Genomic DNA, 24,709 nt, shown 5'->3' with positions numbered 1-24,709 from the left:
CCTAAAACAAAGCGGAGACTCTAAAACTAGCAGGTTATTGCTGAAAATAGTCCCCAAAGACTGAAATGAACCCTGTTCTGAATGAGCACAGCTCCAGTGAAATGTTTCCAGTGCAGGTAAGGCCTTATTTCACAGGAAGTACAAAACTACAACTATGGAGGCTGTAGATGTGGACTTTCCTTTTCCTAAATTTGGGAAATTGTCTCTGAATATGGCATCTACTTCCTGCTGAGGCACCTCAGTAACTATCAGTTATCCGATGGTTAAACTTTGAAGCTCAATATTGTTCTTGCTAGCACATTGTGGGACTTGTACTAAATGGGGCTTTTACAGCTGATTTCTGGATGAGTGAGCTGCCTTCAGTAATGTTTGAGCTATTTTTTTTAATTTTTTTTTTTCCTTTGCTGTACTTGAAAACAGCAATGCTGCTTGAAGGAAGGGCAAATCTATGTGGAATCCATCTCCTTTGCAATGGAGAAATGAAGGGTGTTTTTAAGCCATTTAAAACTACATTTCATACATCATTTAGGTTGGGAAAAGACCTTTAAGATCATAAAGTCCAACCATTAACTCTGTACTGCCAAGTCCCCATCTAAATCATCTCACACTGTGCCACATGGCTTTTTCAAACCTCTAGGGAAGGTGACTCCACTGCTTCCCTGAGCAGTCTGTTCCACTGCTCCACAACCCCTTGGGGGGAAAAAATTCTCAAAAGTTTCAGAAGTTTCAAAATAATGCAGATGGGGTCTTAGAAAAAAAGACTCTGCTATTTCCTATAGGCTAGCCTGTGCTTTTCTTCTGCTACCTTAAATCTCAGTGGCTTTTCTTTGGGTGCATAACTACTACTTTGGAGAGAAAAAGGAAGCATTTTGTGTATGGATATTGGCAATAATGCCTAGATGAAAGGTACTTAATAAAATGACCCAGAGATGATGCCAACTTAACTTAAAACACACTTGAATTGCATAGTTAATATCCTTTTGCAGCATGTATCGATCCTGTAAAGCTATTTAAGTGTTTTGTTCCTGCTTCTGTTCTTTCCTGATGACCGATCTACTTTTTCATCTATCTCCCTTCTATATTTAAAGTCTTTCATGCTGCTTTTCTCAGAAAAATAACCTGTCAGTCCCCACTGTAGAGCTCTCACACCACTCCAGGCACTGTGGCAGCAATAGTCTGATTCAGATTTTCGCTCTGCCTCAAAGCAGAGGCAAAGGCAAACACAAAAATGTTCTGCAGTCTTCAAAAGCAGCTATTTTAAGAGTGTCCTTCCTCTTTTTCCCTTTTAAATAAGAACAGACATATTTTGCCTCAGGGGAAAGGGCAATATACAACCTGTTAAAAAAATTCATCTTTTCTCAGAAAATCTACTCATCGATGCACTAGAAACAGAATAGAAAGTGTTCCAATCAGAGTAATCTTCAAAATGAGTACTTGGAATTAATGGTGCTTGAAAATTGAATTCTTGTGAGTTTTCTTAGTGCTTGGCCTCAAGCCTCTTCTCAAAACTCACTATAAATGCATCACCTGCAGCAGATTTAACTGCAGAGGGACATAGCTCCTCTAAGCCAGCCATATATTTGTTTGCCTAAACATGTCCTGTATTCTGGAAGAACTTACCAGGTCAAGTTTTTTATCTCTGTTTTCAAAGGTAAATACTTGCAAAATGCTCTTCTATATAAACAAATTCTGCTCATAGAGAAGAGAAAGAGAATGGTAAAACTGTGATTGTCTCTACTACAATGCAGAGCCATACAGTCTCTGAGACTGCCAGGTGAAGTAAACAGGGTATATTTATAATGAAATTAGGTATTTATGCACCTGAGCCCTCAACCTTGAATAGTGTGACACTGACATATCTGGCCAGTTTTTAGCCTTGGATATTGACAGGTAGCAAGGACAGCAGAGAAGAACCTTCTACCACACGTTTTCCAATGAGAGCAATCTTATTTTTGGATGAGAGATACGTAGTTAGCTATATGAAAGGCTACTTTCAATTCAGAGATATCACTGGATTTCTGTCCAAGAGTCAGGGCAGCACTTGATACATGACCCCCTCACTCCCTGCAGAAGTGGATTTGCACAGCTAGTGCTGGTATATTTGTCCTTTTTCCTTGTACTTTCCAGAATAGGTTAAGTATGGGATAGAGGGGCAGACTTCATAATGTATTATGTGCTATCAAATAAAGTCTTCATTCACAAGAACCTATTTAATCTGTTACATGAATAATTTTGACATGTATTTCATAGAACTTGAAATGGAACACACTGCTGCTGCTGTCTCTGCCCCAAGTGCCATGATGAAATCTGATCCTTTTCTGCACATGTTTTCCTCTTTTGAAGCAATCTAGGTCACCAAGTCACCTAGCCAGCTGTTCACATGATTTCTTAAAAGCTTCAAACACAATTCAAATTCTTATACTACAGCTGCTTTGCTGTAAACAGATGAAGTCCAGCTAAGCATTAGGCAATGCTTTAAAGATACAACATTTAATTCTTTTAATCCATCCATGATGCCTCCTGGACATGCATGATGAAGCAGGACAGCACAAGAAGAGGAAAAATATACCTGAGGAGTATATAATTATGTAACTTCTTGAAAGAGCACACTGAAATCCTCAGAGTCACAACTTTAGAAGAGAATTTAAAACTTGCACCTGAGTTCTCTAAAAGGACACCCTAACAGCAGCCACTGAAGCCCAGAGAGAGTCTGTTACTGTGCAGAGGGACCCCCCTTCATGGTAAATGCCTAAAAACGGAAGACCATGCTTCAGAGAGTGTAAAACTGCATAAATACTTGTATTTATGCAGTTTTACACTCACTGAAGCATGGTCTTCCGTTTTTAGGAAAGAAAATGGTATAAACCATCTGATAGCTTACAGTAATGGTAAATAACACTGCCCCTGCTCAGTAAAACACCCACAGAGAGAGAATTTAATTCCAGCTGTGTAAGATACCAGCAATTGCTGAGAACTGACTGTAAGAATTGTAAAAAGTGTTTGAATGAACTGCATGAACACTAGGGCAACCCTCTGTTGCTGACTTAAGCACCATACACATGAGAGAGTTTCCAGTGACTAGAAATGCTTCCTCTAGGATTCCTGTCCCAGGACCTGGCCTCTCTGGGGACACGAGGCTTGCAGTAGTTGAAAAAAACATCTCTCACTTCAGGTCACACACTTTAATACAGTGTTACACATACAGCAAATTATACAGGAAATAAATTAGTTGAAATGATTCAATTTTTATCCTTTTCATTTGCAAAACAGACCCAAATCAAGAAAATGCATTATATTTACACATAGCTGATATTTTATGTACAAACCATTTTTATATTTACACATTTTATGAATGTAGACTAACACTTTGTTAGATGGGGACAAAATAAAAATACTGAAAATATCTGAACATTAAACAATCAAGATTACCATATTAACTGGCAACTGATCATCCTTTAAAAGTATCTATATATATTTATGTGTATACAGGCTCATTTTATGTTTGTGTATGTGCCAGAAAGAAAAAACCTTGCACTTAAGCACTGTCTATGTCTATAAGGTATAATTTATTATACTCTTGTTTTTATGCATGCTATGCCACATGCTTGTATGAGAGAAAATGCAGGTTTACTGCTGATCCCTGAAGAACACAATACATAAACAGACAAGCACAGACCTGAACTATTTCACATCTGACTTAAATGCTAGGTTCAACCAATACTGCAGGTCCTCAGGGACCTAAGGAGTACAGTCTAGCTTTCATCTTCTCTTTGCCCTAAATAAGTAGACTTGATTGAAATACAACCTCAGTATATGTGTTTGGGAATTCTTAAGGACATGCAGCCACTGAAACTTCAAACTAATAATGTACTGATTTATTGGGAAAGCATGCCTTCCAACCACCACATAGCTATCATCATCTATTTTTAATTTCCTTTATTTTTAATTGCTGCTTCTTGCTTTTAGCAGCAGGTTTTTCATATATGTAAAGCCATGCTCATCAGCCCCCCTCCCCCCCACCCCAGGCTCCTCTCTGGAGCAGTGCAGTTCCTATGGCTTCAGAGATTCCTAGGGCTACATTTCCTGAAGTGATGACTCTTCCCTCCCTCCACTGAGTCCATCTCTTTCTTGAAAGAAGAGACCAAAAGCATAGCACCCTAAGGCACACTTTTGTGCTGCAGCAGGAATTGCCCCTAGGTACCAGCTCTACAGCACAGGTGTGTAACTGGCAGGGCCTAAGGAGAAAACAACAGCCTCCAACATTCAGGGTGTTACCTGCCATGATGCCTGTCAGTTCAGCAGAAAGTTACCTCCACCTTTGGTATTTTGGTTTGGTTTTCAGTTGTGGTTTTTTTTTCCTTCCTCCAGCCTCTTTCCTAACTTTCTCAATGTTTTAACTCTAAATTTTCCCATCTACACATCCCTGAAGTTTGAACTTTATAGCACACTGTCTTCACATCTGACTGATCTCTTAGCCTGTCAAGATTACCTGCAGAGGTACTTACTATGTCAGATCCTGAGCAGCCCACTGTACAAACCTTCCCTTTTAAAAGGGACACCATAACTACACTCACACTGTATTTTCTAGGTTTCTTCTATATCTGCCCTGTAAGAATTCAGCCAGACCCACTCTGCCATCAGTCTTACTAGCACAGTTGGAATAATCTGAAAAGGAAACAAAGAAAACTTGAATGTGAGCACCACCAGGAATGTCTGCTCTGTTCCAGCCCTCCAATCATTCACTAAAGTGGAAAGAAGTCTTAAGGGAAGGAATATGATATGAATTGGAGGGAGAGAAGCAAATGTTGGAAAAATATGCTTTTCTTGCCCTATGGAATGAAATACATCAATGCCACACACTAAACCTACAAACCAAACAGTTTACTACTCAAATTTTTCACAAAGGAATCACTATAAGACAAGTTAGAAATCAAACTTAAAAATATTCAGGCATGTTCTACAGTCTGTGAAAAAGGAAACTTTTCAATGGTAGCTGATTTATGGAATAACCTCAAGATTCCTATTATTAAAAAAATATGTAAATTTATTACTAATAAAATAGGAGACATACAGTATGACTAGAGTACTGCTCAATGCAAATCTGCCTCTGGACATGAGAGATTCCAGAGAAGATCAAAATGCAATGCAATTTATACATGTTGCAATAACGATTTTCAATAACATTTCTATACATAACTCTCAATATTAAAATTCTGCTGCTCTATTTAACTACTACAAAATCCTGTCTTCTAACAGCTGTCTGTCACTCTGAATGCACTGGAATCAGGTGCAGGAATAACAACCCCTTGTTTCTGCAGCTCACGTAAAACATCGAGTATTGAATCCAGCTCCATTCGGAATTTCTCCAGTTCCTGATTCTTCTGCTGTGCCAGCCTTCGCCACTTCTCAACCTCCTGAGTTTGCCTTATTTCAGAAATGTGCTGTCTTAGTTGGGTTGCCTGCAAATTAGAAGGAAGCACCGTGATTTCCTATGCCAATACTCAGCCAGTGCAATCACTTAGCAAAAATCTGCCACATCATTTGTCTGATGCTCAGTCTCAAAGCTGAATGCTCACGTTAAGTGGAAGCAATTTGTTCTGAATATTACAAAAATCATTCTGATAGCAAAGAATTCCTTTAAATATTTGCATTAATGACAGAAGGGTAGAATTGATTATTGACTAATGAGCCCCAGGAGAATTTAATTTATCCTCTCCAAAGCAGCAATTAGATTTATATATTTAAGGCAAAGGTGAGCATATAACACAAAACCTTCTATAAATTAAAATTAACTTTTTAAATTTCCACTTAAATGTGGTAATTAAAATAATGCTCTGCAAAACAAACTAAATCTGAATGACATTTTGTAGCCTACTATTCTACTTTTAAAAACCACAAGTTCTAGGAATTATCAGAAAATGTCCAATCAGATGCTGCTGCAGATAAAGGTCTGAATAACTTTAACACGAATCCCTGACATAATCCTATTAAGTTACACTTCATAAGAAGTGTCACAAGATATCAAAAGTTCCACAGCACAATTAATTGTAATAGATCCTTTAAAGAGAGCCTATCACTTAAAGGCCATAATTATCATATCTGCAGTTTGATACTAAGGATAACCTGTTAACTTCATGCTCAGCAGTTTCCTTTTCAACACTATTCATTTTGATATAATTCATTTGGGCAGCTGTTCAATGCCCCACTGCTGATGGTTAAACGAGAAAAACCAGGAGAAAACAAAACCCAAAGCTCAATACATAACAAGGGCAGGAAGCTACAAAAAGATGAAATAATTTAGTATTAATTATGCATACTATTATTTCCTAAAAAAAGCCCAAAAATTACAAAACATCTTGGTAAATACTATTGGTATTTACTATTTACTTATTGATATTCAGTGGAGCTAGATCACAGAGCAGGCAGCAGCAAGCACTTCACAAAAATGGTAAAGACATCCTCATATTATATAAAAGCAAATTAATAGCAAAAAATGAACTGTATTACAGTCACCTTCAGCAGGACAGAATGTGAACAAAAATAACAAAACCAACAGTGGCAACAGGATTTATTTTTAATCCAATGACTTGTTTTATGCACCAGTCTTTTTTGAAAGAAAAGAAGTATCTGATATGGAAATGTACAAGAAGAAATCCTTTTAAACAAAAAAAATCCGTATATTAAAAACATATTTCTTGAGATCTGGTTTTAAAACAAAATAAGATATTACTATACTTCTAATGTAGCTTTTGTGAATAGGGCTGCAAGGACTAGATAATTACAGTTCCATTGAGGAATATATCATAGGTTAGACTCTGCACTCCAAACTCTTGTCAGTTTTCAGTAGCTTGCTTTCATTGTGAAACTTAAATCTGTCTGGAGTCCAACCTTCTAGGACACCAAGGCCTTCTTAGACCAGGCTGCAAGGAAGTTACACAAGTAATCTTAATTAGCACAACAGGGTCGAGCTGGCCAGGCCAGCACCTACACTCACTTGCATTAGCAGGCAAAGACAAAACCATGGCTGCATAAAAACTACTTTCCTCCTGAATAAATACCATAAAATTATAGTTAAGCCAATAAATTGCTCTTGAGAAGTAAATGCAGCTATGCACTGGTGTACCTTTTGAATTTCATGCTCTCTTTCTGCATGTCTGCTCTCTATATGCTTGATTTTCTTTTCCAGGCACAAGAAATGTTTCATTTCAGGACTCTGGCTCTCCCTAGCCTCTCTCAGTTCTTCCAACAATTTTGTCACCTACAGTCAAAGAGAATTGATGATAATTGTTATAATTGTGTTAGGCAGTGTATAAACCAGATTCCTTTAAAAAGTATTTGCACTGTTTAATCATTACATTCAAAAGCTGTAGAAAGGAAGACATAAAAGAGAAATCTCCTTTGTTCAAAAGCTTTGACAGGGACTCAGGGACTTATGTTAGGGTTTTTAACTTCTAAGAAGTAGCTTGAGGACACGAAAGTCTAGTCCTCTTTGATAAATCCAGTCCTGTTAATAATGTTATGAAGGGATTGTGTTCTGTCACATTTTATACTTCATACAACAAAAGTTAACAGAGAATATTATTAGATGCTCTTACACTTTCCCTTCTCACACCCAAGATAAAGACCAAATACAAAAGATACCAATGTATTTCTAAGGACTAAATTAATTAAAGACATGCTGCTAAGAGAGATTATTACAGGCCTGCATGTAAGTTTAATAATTACCAGGTAAAGTAACTTGACAATGATTTAAAACTGATTTCCTAATCCTCCAGAAATTCAGGGAAGTTTTCTTATAAAGCCCTACTGGTTTATTCTCATTCTTTGCCTGTTCAAAGTAACTTCCTTCATCCAAAGTATACCCATTAAGAGTGACCAAAAAATAAGTAAACTAAAGTGACAACTTTGACATCTTTATCCTTTATGATAGTCCTTAGCTTCCCTTAGCCAATATATTTGAGAGCTGCTACCCTTCTTCAAGCACTCAATAGTCATCCTTGCCTCTCTGCTGTGAATTCAGGTAGCTGGAAGCTTTGTGTCTTCATAAGACACTCTGCTATCACTCTTACTGAGAAGTGACTCTGAGGCAGCTTACTATTATTTCCACATTTCAAGGTGGCTTTCTAAAATGACAAGGCCTATGTCAGTATGTTTTTGCCTGTCCATTACTGCAGCAGTTTTGAACCTGTTCAGCCACGTTTTTCAGAGGAGCTAAAGTCTTAGTTTCAAAAGGTCTGTGCAAATGAGTGTCTGCTTGGCTGCTAAGTTGCCCCACTGAAGGGAAGGGCTGATGTATGGTCTGAAGTATATAATTAAATACAATTGAAAAATCATAGTGGAAAGATCTCATGAGGGGGAAAAACCCCAGGAGAAAATAGGCTCTGTGTACTTTGCCAGGGACAGAATCACATCAAATAGAATGCAGTGCTATGTGCAAGCTGTTAGGGAAAGGAAGCACTCAGTAAATGGAAAACATCCATAAACAGCATTTCTGAGATTAGTATTCAAATAACAATCTTCCAAGAAGCCTCAGGAAAAACTGCCTTTTTGGATGTACCACCATTTTTGACACAGGACTCAATCTTATTCCCAGGGGTGCTTTCCCCTATCACTGCTATTTCCATTTGCAGGTTTGGTTGTCTTCTTTTCTCAGCAAAACTTATTGAATCATTTAATGCTAAAGATGCATTTTAAAACCAGCACAGAAGTTGTGCTAGAGGGCAAAAGCAAGGTATAGATATTTCTCTCTGTACAGTCTTGCAATGATTTCTATAACAAAGACACTCCTTACATTTTCTTAAATACCAGCACCTTGAAGTTGGCCTCTACCATGTGGGTCACATTGGATGGTCTCTTAAACCATCACTGTCAATAACCTGTAAAGCAGCCATAAAGGAAACAATAGCATTTGTCTCATTGTACTCATGCTCTGTTTTTCCAGGAAGAAGTATTACATATACTGACACCACTGGAATGAAACAACCTTTGTAAGGAACACCAAAATCTACATGAACCCAAAGTCTCAGCCTCTATTCTGCAAACACAGAACTTGTTTATTAGGACATCTTTTTTCTCACCCTACAAACTCAGTTTTATAGAAATACCTCACAACAGAGGTGGAATTTTGCATGTGTAAGATAAATATCCAGATAAATCGGAGTTTAGTAAGATTAAGATTAATCACTTTTAATAACCCTTGCAAGTTAGACTATTATCAAAGTTAAGTTAAAATTAGTGATCTTCATACATCAAGGAGATGGTGAATGAAGCACAGGCACAATGCTGAGAGGCTACATCCTCCCCCTGAATGGGAAATGGCAACAAAGACTGGCAGTACTTCAAGAACAACAAATGCATAGCCAATGATTCTAAAAGCTTGAGCTAAAAGGTTGACAGCAATTTGACCCAACATTAACCCAAATGCAAAGATAAGAACAAGTGTAAATTTTAGATTATTTGCTATTGAAGTAGATAAGAAAAAACCAACCTATGTATTTCTCTCAAAGCCCATTGAATTTCATAACTTTTATAGCTAACTCTCCCTCCTTAAGACACATTAAGTTTCAGAGATAGCAGAGGAGAAAGCCAAGAATATAACTGCCTAAGTTAGTTTTATGGCAATGGAGGATGAAAAAAGAAAAGCTTTTGAAAACAGTAATAAAAAATCCTCTTAATTAAGAGGAATAAAGAAAAAGTCCTGTGGTCTACTTACCACTACCCACCATAACTCTCAAAGGATATGAAAACCTGGATTAACCTACTGATCAAACTTCATACAGATGTCAGACATCTCAAACAAAATAATAATAAAAATATTAACATAAAAAAAGCTCAAAATTCTGCATTCTGTTCCATGTTGTTCTCCTAGTCACACTAGCAAAACCTTGCATTCTCAGGGATAATTCATGTAGAAGCAACTGACAAAGACTTTGTTTCTAAGACTTATTTTACTATATATTATTTCAGGCTTGACATGAATTAGGATGAAAACTCTTACTAGACTAAGGTACTCCCACTGAAATTTAAATATACCTCTTTTTGTAGAAGTTGCTCTCTTATCTGTGAAACTAAAAGAGCTTCTTGACGTCTCTCTTGTTCACCAAGTTGTTCTTGAAGATGTTTTATTAATATCTAAAAAAGGTTTAAAAATATTTTGTCATTAGCATACACACCCATGACAACATGTGAAAATCAATGCAGGAGAAGTACAGAAAAAAATAAGTAGCACAGAGAAAGTTGGGGCTGTTCATCCTGGAGAAGAGAAGGTTGTGTGGAAACCTCATAGCAACCTTTCAGTATCTGAAGAGGCCTAGAGGGTATCCAGAGAGATTCATCATCAGGAACTGCAGTGATAGCACAAGGAGTAATGGGTACATATTGAAATGGAGGAAGTTTAGGTTAAATATTAGGAAGAAATTCTTTATTGTGAGGGTAATGAGACACTGGAACAGGCTGCCCAGGAAGGCTGTAGATGCCACAAACCCGGCACTGTTCAAAGCCAGGCTGAGTAAGGCCTTGAGCAACCTGTTCTAGTAGGAGGTGTCCCTGTCCATGGCAAGAGGGCATGATCACAAGTATGATCCATGATCTTTGAGGTCCATTCCAACCCCTAACATTCTAAGTTTCTGTGATTGTAGTACTGCAGGTGTAAGTGCTGTGTGCACTAACAACACGGCCTCCAACATGCATGTGTGCATGGGCTGTTAAAATAGCACACAGGTACATATGTAGTATATGAAAACAAGCCTCAATCTTCAAGTTACTTTCCTCATTTTAAAATGTTCTTAAATAATCTGAATGAAACAGCTCTTTCTACCCTTTATACCATGTGTAAAATAGCCTAGAGAAGTGGTGGAATTGCCCTCCTTAGAGATACTCAAAAGCCACCTGGACATGGTCCTGGATGACCTTCCTGAGCAGAGCAGTTGGACAAGATGACCTTCAGAGGTCCCTTCCAACCTCAGCCGTTCTGGGATTCTGTGAATACTGTGGCACAGGATGATTTTTAAAACAACAGGTCCTACTTCAAAGAGACTAAGTTTATAATAATACAGAAAGAAATAACTTTAAACATATCTATATGTAAGTAATGTATCTACTGTATCTTACCTCCTGTGCTGAAATTCTGTTCTTCAGTTCAGCTACTTTAGAAGTAGAATGCTCCTTTGCATGCTGGCAAACAATCTTCTCGACTTCCCTCTGGTGGGAAGCTTTCAGAGATGCAATGTATTCTGCTGTGTCTTCCTGCATCCTGAACAGAGCAAGAGAAAAGTGAGATGCAGTAAAGCAGCTACAGACTTCTCACTTGAACACACAAAATAATGGGAATGTTAAAGGCAGCATATCTTGTATATTTCATAACAAAACCTTGCAAGACAGGCTCACCATTACTTCTATTACTCTGAAGGGAGAAAAGGGTGGGAAACCTACAATGGTGGATATGTGTATCATCTAACTAGAGGCAGTTGGGATATGAAAAATTCAGTCCATCGTCTTTGCTGGCTCCTCTTATTAAAACAGCGGCAAGAGAAAACATGCTTTTTAATCATAATGCAGCTATCTTCTTTTAGATATCTATTTTAGAAAAGAATGTGTTGCAATCTAAATTGCATGTCAATTTCTTCTACTTTGATTGTGAAGGGATATAAGGGAGACTAGGTGAAGTAAAAGGTTTCTATAGCAGCCAAGTAAATTCCACTGAAAGCACACTCCAGGTTTGAAGGAAAGAACATGGACAAGTATTAATGCCATACAACACAAAGCATTTAAGATATGATGATTTACACAGAGATATTTTACTTAAAAGCATAAGAAAATGTAGTGTTAATAAAAGCATTAACACAGGTTTGCCTGTAGAAAGAACTGTGACAGTGCACTGCTTTAAAAAAAACCCCAAAGTAACAAAAGAACCCCCAAAACCCCTCCCAAAGCCAGAAACAGCACAAATGAAGGCATAAGCAACCTTCACACATGGCTGACATGTTAAAGTGCTACTTCAATCCTATGTTTGCCAACACTTTAGGAAAGTTTTTAAAGGAATATGTTGAGATTTACCTTCGCATGTTGCTTTCAGAATAAGCCAGAGCTGCCTGAGACTTGACCCGCTGCTGGCTCATTTCCAGGGACAGTTTCTCCAGCTCCTCTTTCAGACTGACATTTTCTTGCAAAACTTCTGAGAGATGAGACTCAGAAAAGGTACGTGGTTGGTGTATCTTGTCATCATTGAAAATGCTTAGACAGGATCCAGTGTTGTTGGAATTCCTTCTGTCTGTTGCTGAGGTATTCTTTTTCAAGACCTCTGTAGAGTTCCCATTAGTGTTTGTTTTATTTCTCAAATTATTATCAGACAACATCACCATCCTTTCTTTTTGAAGTTTCTCTACAGTTTTTGTGAGGTCTTGTATTTCTCTATTTTTAGTGACCAGTTCTTCATTTAGTTTTAACAACCTGTCTTTTGTGCTACCTTGTTTCATCTTAGAGTCCATGGACTCTAAATCTTTATTATCATTTTTACTTCTGAGTTTTAATTGGGAATTCTGACTTCTAAGATTTTCAATTTCTGTTTGAAGGTTTCCAACAGTGATCTGATGGGTTTTCTTTAGATTCTGAAGCTCCAGCTCAAGTTCTGCAGAAGTGGCTTTATCACCATTCAGTTTTGGTGTTTCATTCATAAACTCATAGGCAAGTAGTTGCTCAAGCTCTGCAAGTCTTTGTTCATACTGTATCTAGGAGGGGAGTAAAAAGTAGTGACTAAACAGCAGTTTCATAAGTGTACTGTTATTATTAGCTCTTCCTATTATTCTTTAAAGTTACTGCCCTTCTGAAGAAAGATTTCAGAAGACACAATACAAATCAGGATTACTAACAAACTACTCAATCAGTTCAGAAATTAGTGAGTGAAATAATTAAGTCTGCTGTAAAACAGATTTACTCGAAAAATTTACTACAAAAAATCTAATGACAATGGATGCAGTAATTAGGGGATAGACAATTATACTGTCAAGAAAATATTTCATTTTTATGTAATTGAGTTCTCTTCAGATGTTACCAATGTTAATTTTGTCATTATGTACTTGTTATATGTCAGCTGGCAAACATTCATGTCACGTGTTCAAAGCTGTATTTCACATTTTTCAAAACATCCTAATTTTTAACAGAACAGATCTTTCTTTTTATGTATTTCTACGTATGAAGAAAGAGGTATGAATTCAGAGAGAGACACAATCTTTCCTCCTCATGAGCTGAGGAAAACTTAACCTTCTTAAATAGCTTGGATGGCCTTTTAGGAAATTATGATGAGTGACTTGTGGAGAAAAGGTGGAACAACTGCCCAATGCTTTCTTTTCTTGCCCATTAAGCACCTGTGCAGTTCACCTTTTCCTTTAAGTAAAATGCCAGACTTCCATGCTTCCTAACCTGAGTCTTTAGGCTCACTATCATGTAATTTTTGGACAGTATGTTTAGTGGTTCAAAATGCTCGCTGCAGAAATGCTCAGCCAGCAGACCTTTGAAATCACAGCCTTTGGTACAACAAGGAATTAGAGAAGCAGCTACTCTGACCCACAGGGTGGGTCTTATCTTAATTGTAAGAATTAAATTATTATGCTTTAATTTATTATGCCTATTACTTAATAATTATTATTAAATTATTATTATATAAGAGAACATGTCCTCTTCATTTCATTACTACCATAGCAATTTCAATTTTTTATCTTAGGTGCTGAAGGTACTGAAATTATGGTTCTAAATTCTTTGAGTATTTTTTTACCCTTGAATGTGGTCTTTGCCTTCACTTTTAATCACTGCCCTGTGTTGGGCCCCAGTTGCCTTGAGACTGTTACTTGCAAAGTGGAGTACTCAACTTTTACCTTTATTTTTTGAAATTGTTGTTCCATGGCACGAAGGCTTTTCTTAGCTTCATCATCTTTACCTTCAAGTTCTGTTTCTAATTTCTTTATTCTTCTCTCCAAAAATTCAACTGTGTTTGTTTTAGCTGAAATATCATTTGTTTTCTCAGCAGCAGCAGCAGCAAAAATCAAAGCAGGCAAAGAATTTGGATACCTTCTTTTTAGAATTCCTTCCATTTCTCTGATCTATTAATGAGAAAATTAAGTCAAAAGTTAAAAATAATAAAGTTCTGATGAAAAGGGAACAGAAGTAAGTTAGCAAATTTTATTCCCTTAAGGTGGAAGAATGAAAACTATAGATGCATATATTGAGAATTATTTTATATTCCTCACATTTATGGTTTTGTTTACAAAAAAGCAAGACTCATTGTCTCTTACTGACTAATTTACAAATGATCTTAAACAAAATATTGCTCTGGTCTTCAGATTACCTTATGTCAATAGCCTAAAGAAAGTAAAAAAAAAGGGATTTGAGAATGGCTCTTAATGCTGTGAATATGCTTTTTTTCTGGATTTGCATTCACATTCTACTTTTCCAACTGTTAAGGATATGTCATAGTGATATTTATTATTCTCCCATAACAGATTACATATCTTTTATTTTGTAGTATGCAATAATGTAAAAGTAACACTTTGCATGCAACATTAATAACAAGTCCCTCTCTTATCTATGGATAAGATATTCATATCAGAATTCTGCAAAGGCTCTTGCCCATGAGTCCCACATCCCTAACCAATGCAAATACCACCTCCTGAAATTCAGGAAGGCTCACTTCCACTAGATGTTTTTTTAGTAGAAACATGGATTTTAAGGTCTCCACTCCCCCAGTTTTCATGAATCTTGCAGGAATCCAATAGAATTTAAACCCCTACTCTTGAATCAACTTGGCTGAAATTCGTCATACTGTTAAGGAATTACTGAATGTGGACAGGAGTCTTAGCAAGCTTTGGCTTTTGCCCTCTTGCCCTTTTTAAAGAAACTCTAAACAATTATTTTGAAAGATTTTAAAAGGGATACCAGCTTGTTGAATATAATAATAAGATTTAGTTATTCTAAGTAAATAATTGCAGCTCTTGTGTTTATGAGTGTCCAATAACACAAGCTACTTTATGACAGAACTTCATGCTGTGTTTTATCCTTATGAAAGCACTGGGGTTTTAAAAAAGACCTTATCTGAAACAAAGTTTAAATGAAAGACAGTTCTTTTATTGCCTACTTGTCGCTCAAGATCCTGAATTCTTTTAGCATCTGCTGCTCTGTCTCGCAAACGTTTCTTCTGTTGCACACACTGATCTCCTGCTTCAGCTCTGAGCTTCTCAACCTGTCCAATTATGAGGACACAAATTGAAATATGTATTCAGAAACACTGTCCTGTAGTACAAAAGCATTTCAAACACACATGGTTCAATGGAAGTATTCTGCCACTTAAAAACTCATAATGGTAATTTCTGTACTAACTGATTCTTCAGACTCTAAACCCACATGACAGCTTCCTTCCCCCAAAGCAACTGAAACTAGATATGGAAATCTGAAAGAGAATTTCAGCTCTGGGACACTCTTGTCTTTATACCAGTAAAACTGTTTTCTTTCTTTCATACTGCCAGTATACAGGCTTGATTTGTAAGCTGTCATATAAAGTGCTACAGAGCATTTCATGATTTCAGGATGAGTTTAGGAAATGGTTTGTGATTTGCAATGCTACACTATGTGATGAGATATAGAAACAGCCAAAGGCAATGTTATGTTGTGCCTAAATAAAAGCTGAATCCCAGAATCAGGGGAAGGACCTGGATAACTCATGCTCCTGCACTCCTGTGATGCCTGGTCATGAGCACTCAAAGCTATAATCTAAAATTGCATTTCCTGCCTTTATTAGCCACTATGATCGCTGTACAGAGATACTATATCCTGAATATTTTAAAATATTCCTATCTTGAACTCTCTCCTGGATTGGTAATATTACCAAGTCATGCTAAGTCATGCTTTTATGCCAGCATTTTATAGTTTGACTGATTGGATTACTTCTATGAAGTCACAGCTCTAGGTACCAGAATTTTTAGACATTAGTCCAGCCCAGAGAAAATGCCAATAAAAATATTTTCTTTCACAGGAATGGCACATTGATCAAATTTTGATATGGTGGTGTCTGTCCCTGGCTGCTCCTTCAGAAGCAGCTCCTTTCATCTGTGATCTCTCTAATAAAAGACCATTAAAAATTCCAAGATCAGCTGTATTTTAGCACTGGTAAATTTTTTTTTTTTTGTGAATCCTAAGTCTAATGTACTGAAAAGCAGACAATGCAAATCTCACCAGTATTCAAGATTCATGTATTAGTTTTGTTTTAGATTTCAAGTGTTTTGGGTTTTTCCTCCCTACTACAGTAACAAGGAGTTTTTCCTAAGAAAGAATTTAGAATTGGTACTTAGGCAACACATTTTTTTTTCTTTTAAGTTACTATGGAGCAAAAAGTAGGAAGAGAGAATGAGAAGAAGGGTGTTCCTGGTTGTTAACAGAACAATATACTTCTTTCCCTTAGGTCAAGAAATTTGAAGGTTTTAGGGAAGCATGTTACTTTTGCTCCCAGAAGCATCGGCAAGATGCCCAATAGAACCAATCTAATATACCAAAAAAAGGAATTATTATGAAGGAAATAATTGCATTACACTCATCACTGGAAAAGAAACAATTTTCAGTTCCAACTTCTTAGATAAAGCTAGATATTATCACCTCTAGTCTTAGTTTCTCAATTTCTTCTCTTGCATCTTTAAGACGGGCTGCATCTTTATCCAGAAGATCTTGATTTTCTGCATACCACTGAAGTCTTTTTTTTAAATGAGTAATTTCCTGTTTGTATGATTCTTCCATAACTTTAAATTCATAAGACTTCTCACCTACAAGAATAAAACATTCTTAGAATTATTGTTTAATAATTATGTATTGAAGGAGTAAATAGTCAACATTCTCTTCCTCAGCGTATTTCATACATTTACCATTTTGACAACAATGTTACTGCAGTAGTTTTAAAACCAGATCCTAACTGGGATTTTAAAAGCAACAGTATTTGTAAAAAGCCCTTTATTTTTCTCATACACAGCAGTACTCAATGGCTTACAGTTCACTACAGAAAGTATTCAAGACAGAATTTCAGAAGATCTGTTCCTGATCATGCTCTAATAAACAGACCACCAGCATCAAGATGAATGGCAACACAGAATATATGCTTTGATCATAATCCTCCCATTTAGGCATCAAGCATTTTCAGAAGAGACACGAAGGTCAGTATTAAGGCACTTAGCATTTGTGATGCCTGACACTGGAAATAAGAGTCCAATTTTGAGCCCTCTCTCATTAATTCAAAGTGGAAAAAGCTCTGATAAGAATGCTGAAAAAAGTCCCATGGTGTAAGTTATAGGTAAAAAAGGGCAAGAACTAAATAGCAGACAAAGATGTAACATAGTAAATCTTTTCTTATGAACAGAGTTGTCACATAACTGAAATAATTTTTTTTCCACATCCAGTGAAAGACTGGCCAGAAATCAAAGTTAACAGGTCACAACAAAGAGTTTGGTTGGATACAGGAAGATACTTTCTGACAGAGTACCAGAAGTACTGCAGCATGTCCTTCACTGTATGCTTTGGTTAGAAGTTTAGACAATATTTGGAAATGATCTAGATACATTTCCGCAAGTAATACTTTAATAAGAAACAAGTTTTTGTTACATATTTATTTACTGAAATGCAAAGTAAGCAAAATTATTCAACAAAATGAAGGTGCTTTACTTGATGCAGATGCAATCTGGACTTTGGCTAAATCTCTCTCTTTCTTGGCTTGTACCAAGTCTACCTCAAGAGCTTGCTTATCTTGTTTTAGACGTCTTATCTCTTCTTGTAATTTAGCTTCTTCTTTCTAGGTTTTAGAGAAAACAGTAAAACATGAAAAACTAAACACATAATATCACACAGAACTCTTGAGCATGCTTTTTCATCACACCAAGATTAAATCAAAACAGTTACATCTGACCACAGCAACAATAAGGTATTTTAATTCTGGTATTATTGTCAGGCCCTGCATGGGAAAACATAAGCTAAACATTTAAAAAACCCCAAACTCCAGATTTTTTAAGCCCTACTTAACTGTCATAGAAGTAGAAAACCTCTGCCTTTTGAAAGGGTCAATAAAGAAAACAGCTTGACTTCCTTCTGAGACTAAAGACTAGGATAACTGGACAATGTATTGTCCAACAGTTCACCCCACTATATTCTACTTCCTGCCATTTTCTGCAGGCAGACTCTCTTTTTGCTACACATGAACACTAGCAAACTTCAAGACCAAGTAAGACAAAAGGTTTTGGTGCCACAGCCACCTCTAGAGATGGAGCCCCTTGGTTGCACAGGTACAGCAAAAATCAGCTGGAGGGGCTGAGATTTTGGGAGCAGCCAGTAAACAGACCAAGTGTCGAGGCATGTACACGTAGGTATCTTACTGCTAGTGAGCTCCTATCCTGAACTGCTGAGCAGGCCACACCAGGCCTGTGTGCATCAGCCCACAGGTGCTCCTCATGTTTCCAGTGGTATTATTTGTATTTCTGTGCTACATGCAAAGGCACTGCTCTGTTATCTTACAGGCTTGGTATGCACCTACCTGTGCTACTCGAAGCTCTGAAATCAGTTCTGTGAAACTCTGATTTCTGGCTGGTTCAGAATCCTGCATGGCTCGTGACTGGTTGTTAATCTTCTCTATCTTTTCTCTAAACAACAACAGAAAAGCAGCTATGCAATGTGGTGACTCAGCATACTACCAGTGGGGACTCAAAAACAAACACAGCCCCCTGCCCCCTAAGCTGTACCACAAACTCAATCTGTGCAGATTCAAAACAAAAAGAGAAGCAAATATGCACAACATTTAGACACAAACAAAATTCACTGTATGGTGAAGTCCTCTCACCTCACATGAACTAGTTTATTTGGACTACACAAAGGGAAGGAAATAAAAATCTACCCTGCATCAGTGGAACTCATTTACAGGCCTCCCCAAAGCAGAGCTGTAGATTAGGAGTACACACAATTGCTAGGTTGTTTTTCCTCATTACTAGCACAGGATGCAAATCTCACAGGACCTACAAATGCAGTGAATAGAATTGTTTCGCCACGAGCAGAACCTCTTGTGCCCCCTCATCTACTGTGTGTCTTAAAACAGCATCAAAACATCTTAACAACATCAGCAGAGCCAAAATATCAGAACAAGCACAGAGTAATGTATTATGCATTCTGATATGAATAAGAACATTGAAGTATTTCCCAAGTGGAAGTCTCTAGTCTTCCCACACTTTTGCAACATGATCAAGAAAACAAAGAATTAAGTGCCCATAATCAACACAAATCAATTGTCAAAAGAAGAAACAAGACCACAAACCTGAGAAACATTAGAAAACATGCACCTGATAGACTCTGCAATGGTTCTTCATTAAAAAAAAAAAAAAAAAAGGCAGAAAATTCTAGAGATCAGATCAAATTTTAGGTCAGATATGCAAATGAGCCTACCTTAACTGTATTAATTCAGACTTTAAACACTGATTCTCCTTAAACATTCGCTCCTCGTTTTTTTTGTTTTGGATTTGTAGTTCTTTCATTTGTTTGTATAACCTCTCATTTTCCTAAGTTGAGATGGACAAAGTTAAAGAATGTTCACAGGTTACTGTTTTCTTCAGTTATAAAACAATTTTCTATGAATCACATAGTTTGCCTGCTGAAACAGTGGAAGAAAACACTGAATATTTAATTACTGAGCTTCTAAAATGGGTATCTACTTTCACTATCTACAATCTCATCCACGTGCCTGTTTACTCTGCAGGACGGAGCTAAGACAGATCCTCTGCAAACTATCCCAACTATATTCTAAAAACATGTTCAGGGGTGAGTGCTGACAGATCAGAGCTCAGCCTGCCCATGCTTCAGTCCTGGGGACACAAACCATCATTGTCTGGGATGCTCACAGCCATATTGGAAAGACATTTTGTTTATATCAAGGAATTATGCTGAGCATCAGCTGGAAGCTGGCTGAGCTACCCACTGGATTTTACAGCTGCAAGTATTCAAAATGATTATCTATTGAATTATCTATTTCTCCACTTGACTAAGTAATAAAAATCAGGCATGCTAATAAAGTTACCTTGAAATCTGCTGCTCAGATCTTGAGAAACATTTTAAAAACCAAATCTTTTCAGATTTCAAATGCTGCTTAAATGTACTAATTTTCAGCTACATTTGGACAAAAAGTTTGTGGTTCTTCATTGACCATTAAGTATTTTCCCAGTTCTCAACTGAAAAGTTACTGATTTTTACAATTTAGAACATTTACATGGATCTGTGGAAAAGCTCAGTCCAAACTAGATATGTGAAAGACTTTTTAAACCTGCAATATGTTTGCCCTTTACATCCAAATTCCATCCATTTTTTAGAAAACAAGATACCTGTTTTTGACAGAAAAGTAGTAATCATTAAACAATTTTGCTTTTGAAACTGGACAGAACACAGTTCAACGTGATGCGTGGTGTTACCTGTTGATAACCTTGAATAATGACCTCTTGATCCTCAATCTCTTTTTGTATTTGGGCCAGTTTTTCCTCAGTTATAGGAATTGTTGTTGCATGGGTCCACCTCTTTTCTTGGGTAATCTCTTCCATACTTCTTAGCTTTGAGAAAAAGGCACACAATAAGAAAGTTTTGTTACCAGCATGGACTTTTCTACAAGACTATGGTCTCTTCATTATGGTATGAGAGCAGACCAACGAGTGGCTCTTACTGGAGTTTTACAGAAGCATTATGAAAGAGAGAAAAGGTATAAAATGTTTGGGAAAAGCTAGAAGTTTCTGTTCTTATGTCTCTAGAGAGGAGTGTCTGTTATGATGCAGGGAATTACCCTCAACAAGGGTATAGTGGAATAACTCTGGGAATATTTCATACAGACAAAACACAACATTGAAAAATGTATCAAGAACTATAAACAATATCTCAGCATATAGTACTTATCTATAACAAGTGGTACCTGTGGGAGTGAATTAAATCTTTGCAAAAACTTGCTGCAAGACTCTCAAAATATCAAAGTAAGGGAACTCAGGATAACATGGTTTATCTCCAGGAAAAAAAAAATCTCATGTCTTACAGGCAATAAACGTAACAGCAGTTAGGCATTTATAAAATTGCAGTGTCTGTGTAAATTTGGATTTTCTGCTCATCAACACCTCATCTAAAGTAACACTGATTCAATTTTCAGAAGCAATGTTTCTTCGGTTCTATAGGCACAGGATACAAGATGATAAAGTACCTTACTCTGAAGAACATAGTTTTCCTGACCCAGATGGGAAAGCTCCTTTTCATGCTGTGTTTTCAGTTCCACTACCTTGGCCTCCATCTCCTTCTCTTTTTGTGAGAGCTTGCTGGCCAGCTGCTGAATCAAATCGCGAGCTCTGTTCAGGTCCTCCTCTGCAGCTTGTACTCGCTTTAACAAATACAGCTCTCTATCACAGCTTTTGAGAGGGGAAAATGATAAGTCCTAGAGTAGACAATCCAGGGAAACATTACACTGAGTTGATTGTTTACCAGAACTTTGCTCATCAGTTTTATTTAACTGGTTTGTCTAGCTGTCAGCAACAACACCAGGCACTTGAAAAAACAACCCAAAATACAACCCGCCCCCAAGACTTTAATAACAAAACATCCTACATTCATTTTAATGAGTGACCTTCTCATTTGCAAAATATATATGAGGAAAATAAGACAAAAATCCAAAAAGAAACAAATACATCTCATCTGACAGCCACTATATTGCTTTAATTATTATATTGCATAATTATTATATTATGCATCTTACTTTTAGAAAAGCAGCAATGCTTTACGTATTCAATTAATAGCTTTTTTATGCAGTTGATAAAGGAGAAGGAAAAACCATTATGGTACTGTAAATTAAGTCATCTTGGAGAAGTCAGAAGGTACTATTAAATATTTAATGCAATGCAAATAGGAAAAATCCCTGAACAGTAGTACTGTTTAAACATTCATAGCAGAATATTATAAGTAGAAGCTATATTTAAACCTTCTTTTACAATGAAATAGTAATTTTTAGAATTTAATAAGTGACTTTAATTATATAGAACCACCAAAGCAACAGCACTATCCAAGCAACTGAAAAGCAGTATAATTTTGCATATTTTCAAAATCTGCATATTTTGAAAGCAAAAAGTAGTATTTGACCAAAGGGAAGTCTTCATTCACTATTTCAGTATTTGCCAACCTTGTGATAATTGTTAAAAGCCTTGAAAAAAGAGGCTTGCAAACCCAATTGTACATGCTATAATTAGGAGCATCACTGGTTATTACTCACATGTCGCCTGTTATAATCCACAGCCTGGTGTCCAAGATTATTAACAACTGATTGGCCAGACAAAACTCTGTTAATACTTCCCTCCAAAGTTGGTTCATTTGCTGCAGATCTTATAATCCTAGTAGCAAATAAGGCTTCTTCATTTAGGCAGAAAATAAGATAGAACAAATTAAATCCAGAATTTTATGTCCTTTAAGAAAAATATGTATTCATGTGATCCAACCTGCAGGTATATAAAGTACTCTACAACCTGTATTTTGAATCAAATACAGAAACTTGAGAATGATGATATACTATGGAAAAACTGGAAGGGTTTGGTTTTTTTTTCAGTAAGGAACTGCTGACAAGATAAAACAAAACCCAAGAGAACAACTGAAAAAGCAGCTGGATAATAAATCCTTCATGAAACAAGGTTAACCTCACTCCTCCGCTTCAGAAGTGGCCAGTTATCTAAGTATAGATAAACACAAAATATTTCAAGCTATGGGGAAGATAAGACACAGCAATTTTCAAAATAGACTTTGGAGCGCAGACAGTATAGAAAGAAATGCAACATTTATTTGTGGCATCAAATAACAACTTGACTGGAGTAAGAAATCAGGAAAGACCCCTCTAGAGTCACTAACATACATGGAACTGTTCATATCTCAGCCTTCTGATAGTAACTACAACTACCATTTCAACTGCTCCTGCTAAGGAATGTTACACCTGAAAAAAAACCCCACCAGACAACGATTCTTTTCCAAATTTCATGCCTTCTTAGTGTCACACACCCCGCGGAAAGGTGCCCCCTCAGCACTGATGACTTGGCAATTGCTTGATTGATTCAATGCTATTCTCCTCCTAGCTACAGAAGAGGCCCCTGCAGAATGCAGCCAGGTGAGATTAATTTCTGAAATCACACAAAATTGCTATCATGAACAGTTATAGCCAGAGAGGGAAGAGCAAGTTTGAATGAAGCCTGTGGTCTTATTTTCTCAGTACTTGTCAATCACTTTACCGTCTTCACCAGGCTGTAAAACCTCTTCCTCAGGGAGAGACACATCAGTGTACTGAGGAACTGAGGTCCTTCAGTTCAACAGCTGCCACTGAAGCACCTCCCTAAAACTGCTTTTCCTGACACTACCTGCAGAGTTTTTAAAAGCACTGCATGCTGGAAGTGCACTAAAGCCTGGATAGCCGTAGAGTTACTTGCTCATGCCTCAGGGATAGCAAACATTGTCTGAATTAAGCTGAATAAGCTTAAGATGAATTATCTCATGAAACTCTTCAGGCTTCACCCCAAAATAAAAGGTTCAGTCCTTTACTTGCAACCCAACTTTCACAGGATTACACTGGTATTCTCCTTTCCACAATGTTTCCAAGAGACATGAACAGAAAATAGGACTTCCTTTTTAGTACTTATTTTGTACTCTAGGAAAGCAAAGAGAAAAGAAGAAGCTGAGAACAGGAATTCAGCCTCAAACATACAAGTTAGTGAATCAGCAAATCTTTGTATTTACTGTAATGAAAAAATATCAACTTGTAGATAATAATTTTTGAACACCAGCTTTTTTTACTCTATCGGTCCTACTGGTGAACAATAGGTAAGTCTCAAACATAGTGGTGGTAAATGTGAGTGGAAATACAGCAAGACTAAAAAGATTCATACAAAAGTCCCTCTCACAGCCATTTCATGCTAATACAGAAAAAAAAAAATCAGTACTTAACTGCATTTGAGTTGAGACTTCTCTATGACATTTGGGGTTTTTTTTAATGTGAAGAACAAAAAGCAAACCTCTCTGGCTCTTAAACTCAGAATTAAAACTCTCAAAACTTAGAATTACCTTTAGATTTTGTTCTATCTGCAGGACTTTTGGCTTTCATACAGGTCTTTTTGAAAGTTTCTTTTGGTGTTTTCTTTTCACTGACTGGAAAAGACTGCTTTGAAAGTAAACTGGGCTTCCCATAGCCAGAACTTCTAACCAGTCCATGAGGACTGTGTGAAGGTTTCTTTTTATGTACAGGTGCTGGACTTCTAATATTCTTATATAACTTTGGTTTGGTTGACATTGATTCTGATCTTTCATTCTTCAAGGAACAAGACCGAAGAGCCTGTGACAGAACACATTGGTTTAAAACAAGTTTTAGGCTCTGCCTAAACTGAGGGTAGCATTCACCAGTGGCAAACATAGAACCAGTTACCAAAATTACACAACGATAAGACTCAGGGTGATGGCAAGCACTGTTTTTAAACAAATTAGTAGTAAGTAATTTTGCAGAATTGTACTACTTCAGAACTACAGAGGGCAAGTACTTGTACTGGCTCTATTTAATTGATCTGGCAAACTGTATTTTTATTTTAACTGTACTGTACATTACAGGGTCTTTTGCTTACCAAATAAGGTAGGTCATGACTGAAGGCTAATAAACACAGTGAAT

The 24,709-nt window shown here is 36.8% G+C and overlaps 1 protein-coding gene across 4 annotated transcripts in view; it reads right to left on the bottom strand.

The window, feature by feature from the left end:
• Positions 1 to 3,167: 3,167 nt before the first annotated feature.
• CEP162 (centrosomal protein 162) overlaps positions 3,168 to 24,709 on the bottom strand; it is a 44,453-nt gene continuing 22,911 nt past the window's right edge. For all 4 annotated transcript variants that reach the window (XM_059842520.1, XM_059842517.1, XM_059842518.1 and 1 more), the window contains exons 14-28: positions 24,115 to 24,382; positions 22,289 to 22,425; positions 21,233 to 21,460; positions 20,466 to 20,600; positions 19,450 to 19,562; positions 18,551 to 18,656; positions 17,689 to 17,815; positions 16,636 to 16,799; positions 15,125 to 15,229; positions 13,869 to 14,093; positions 12,055 to 12,725; positions 11,110 to 11,251; positions 10,033 to 10,131; positions 7,124 to 7,258; positions 3,168 to 5,459 (exon numbers count right to left, since the gene is read on the bottom strand). In XM_059842520.1, coding sequence (XP_059698503.1) covers positions 5,250 to 5,459; positions 7,124 to 7,258; positions 10,033 to 10,131; positions 11,110 to 11,251; positions 12,055 to 12,725; positions 13,869 to 14,093; positions 15,125 to 15,229; positions 16,636 to 16,799; positions 17,689 to 17,815; positions 18,551 to 18,656; positions 19,450 to 19,562; positions 20,466 to 20,600; positions 21,233 to 21,460; positions 22,289 to 22,425; positions 24,115 to 24,382 — 2,865 coding nt within the window. In that variant the 3' untranslated portion in view covers positions 3,168 to 5,249. The remainder of the gene's footprint in view (positions 5,460 to 7,123; positions 7,259 to 10,032; positions 10,132 to 11,109; positions 11,252 to 12,054; positions 12,726 to 13,868; positions 14,094 to 15,124; positions 15,230 to 16,635; positions 16,800 to 17,688; positions 17,816 to 18,550; positions 18,657 to 19,449; positions 19,563 to 20,465; positions 20,601 to 21,232; positions 21,461 to 22,288; positions 22,426 to 24,114; positions 24,383 to 24,709) is intronic.

This window comes from Haemorhous mexicanus, chromosome 3 (genome assembly GCF_027477595.1).
Source record: "Haemorhous mexicanus isolate bHaeMex1 chromosome 3, bHaeMex1.pri, whole genome shotgun sequence".
NCBI classification, from domain to species: domain Eukaryota; kingdom Metazoa; phylum Chordata; class Aves; order Passeriformes; family Fringillidae; genus Haemorhous; species Haemorhous mexicanus.
This window is presented reverse-complemented; position numbering and strand designations above follow the sequence as displayed.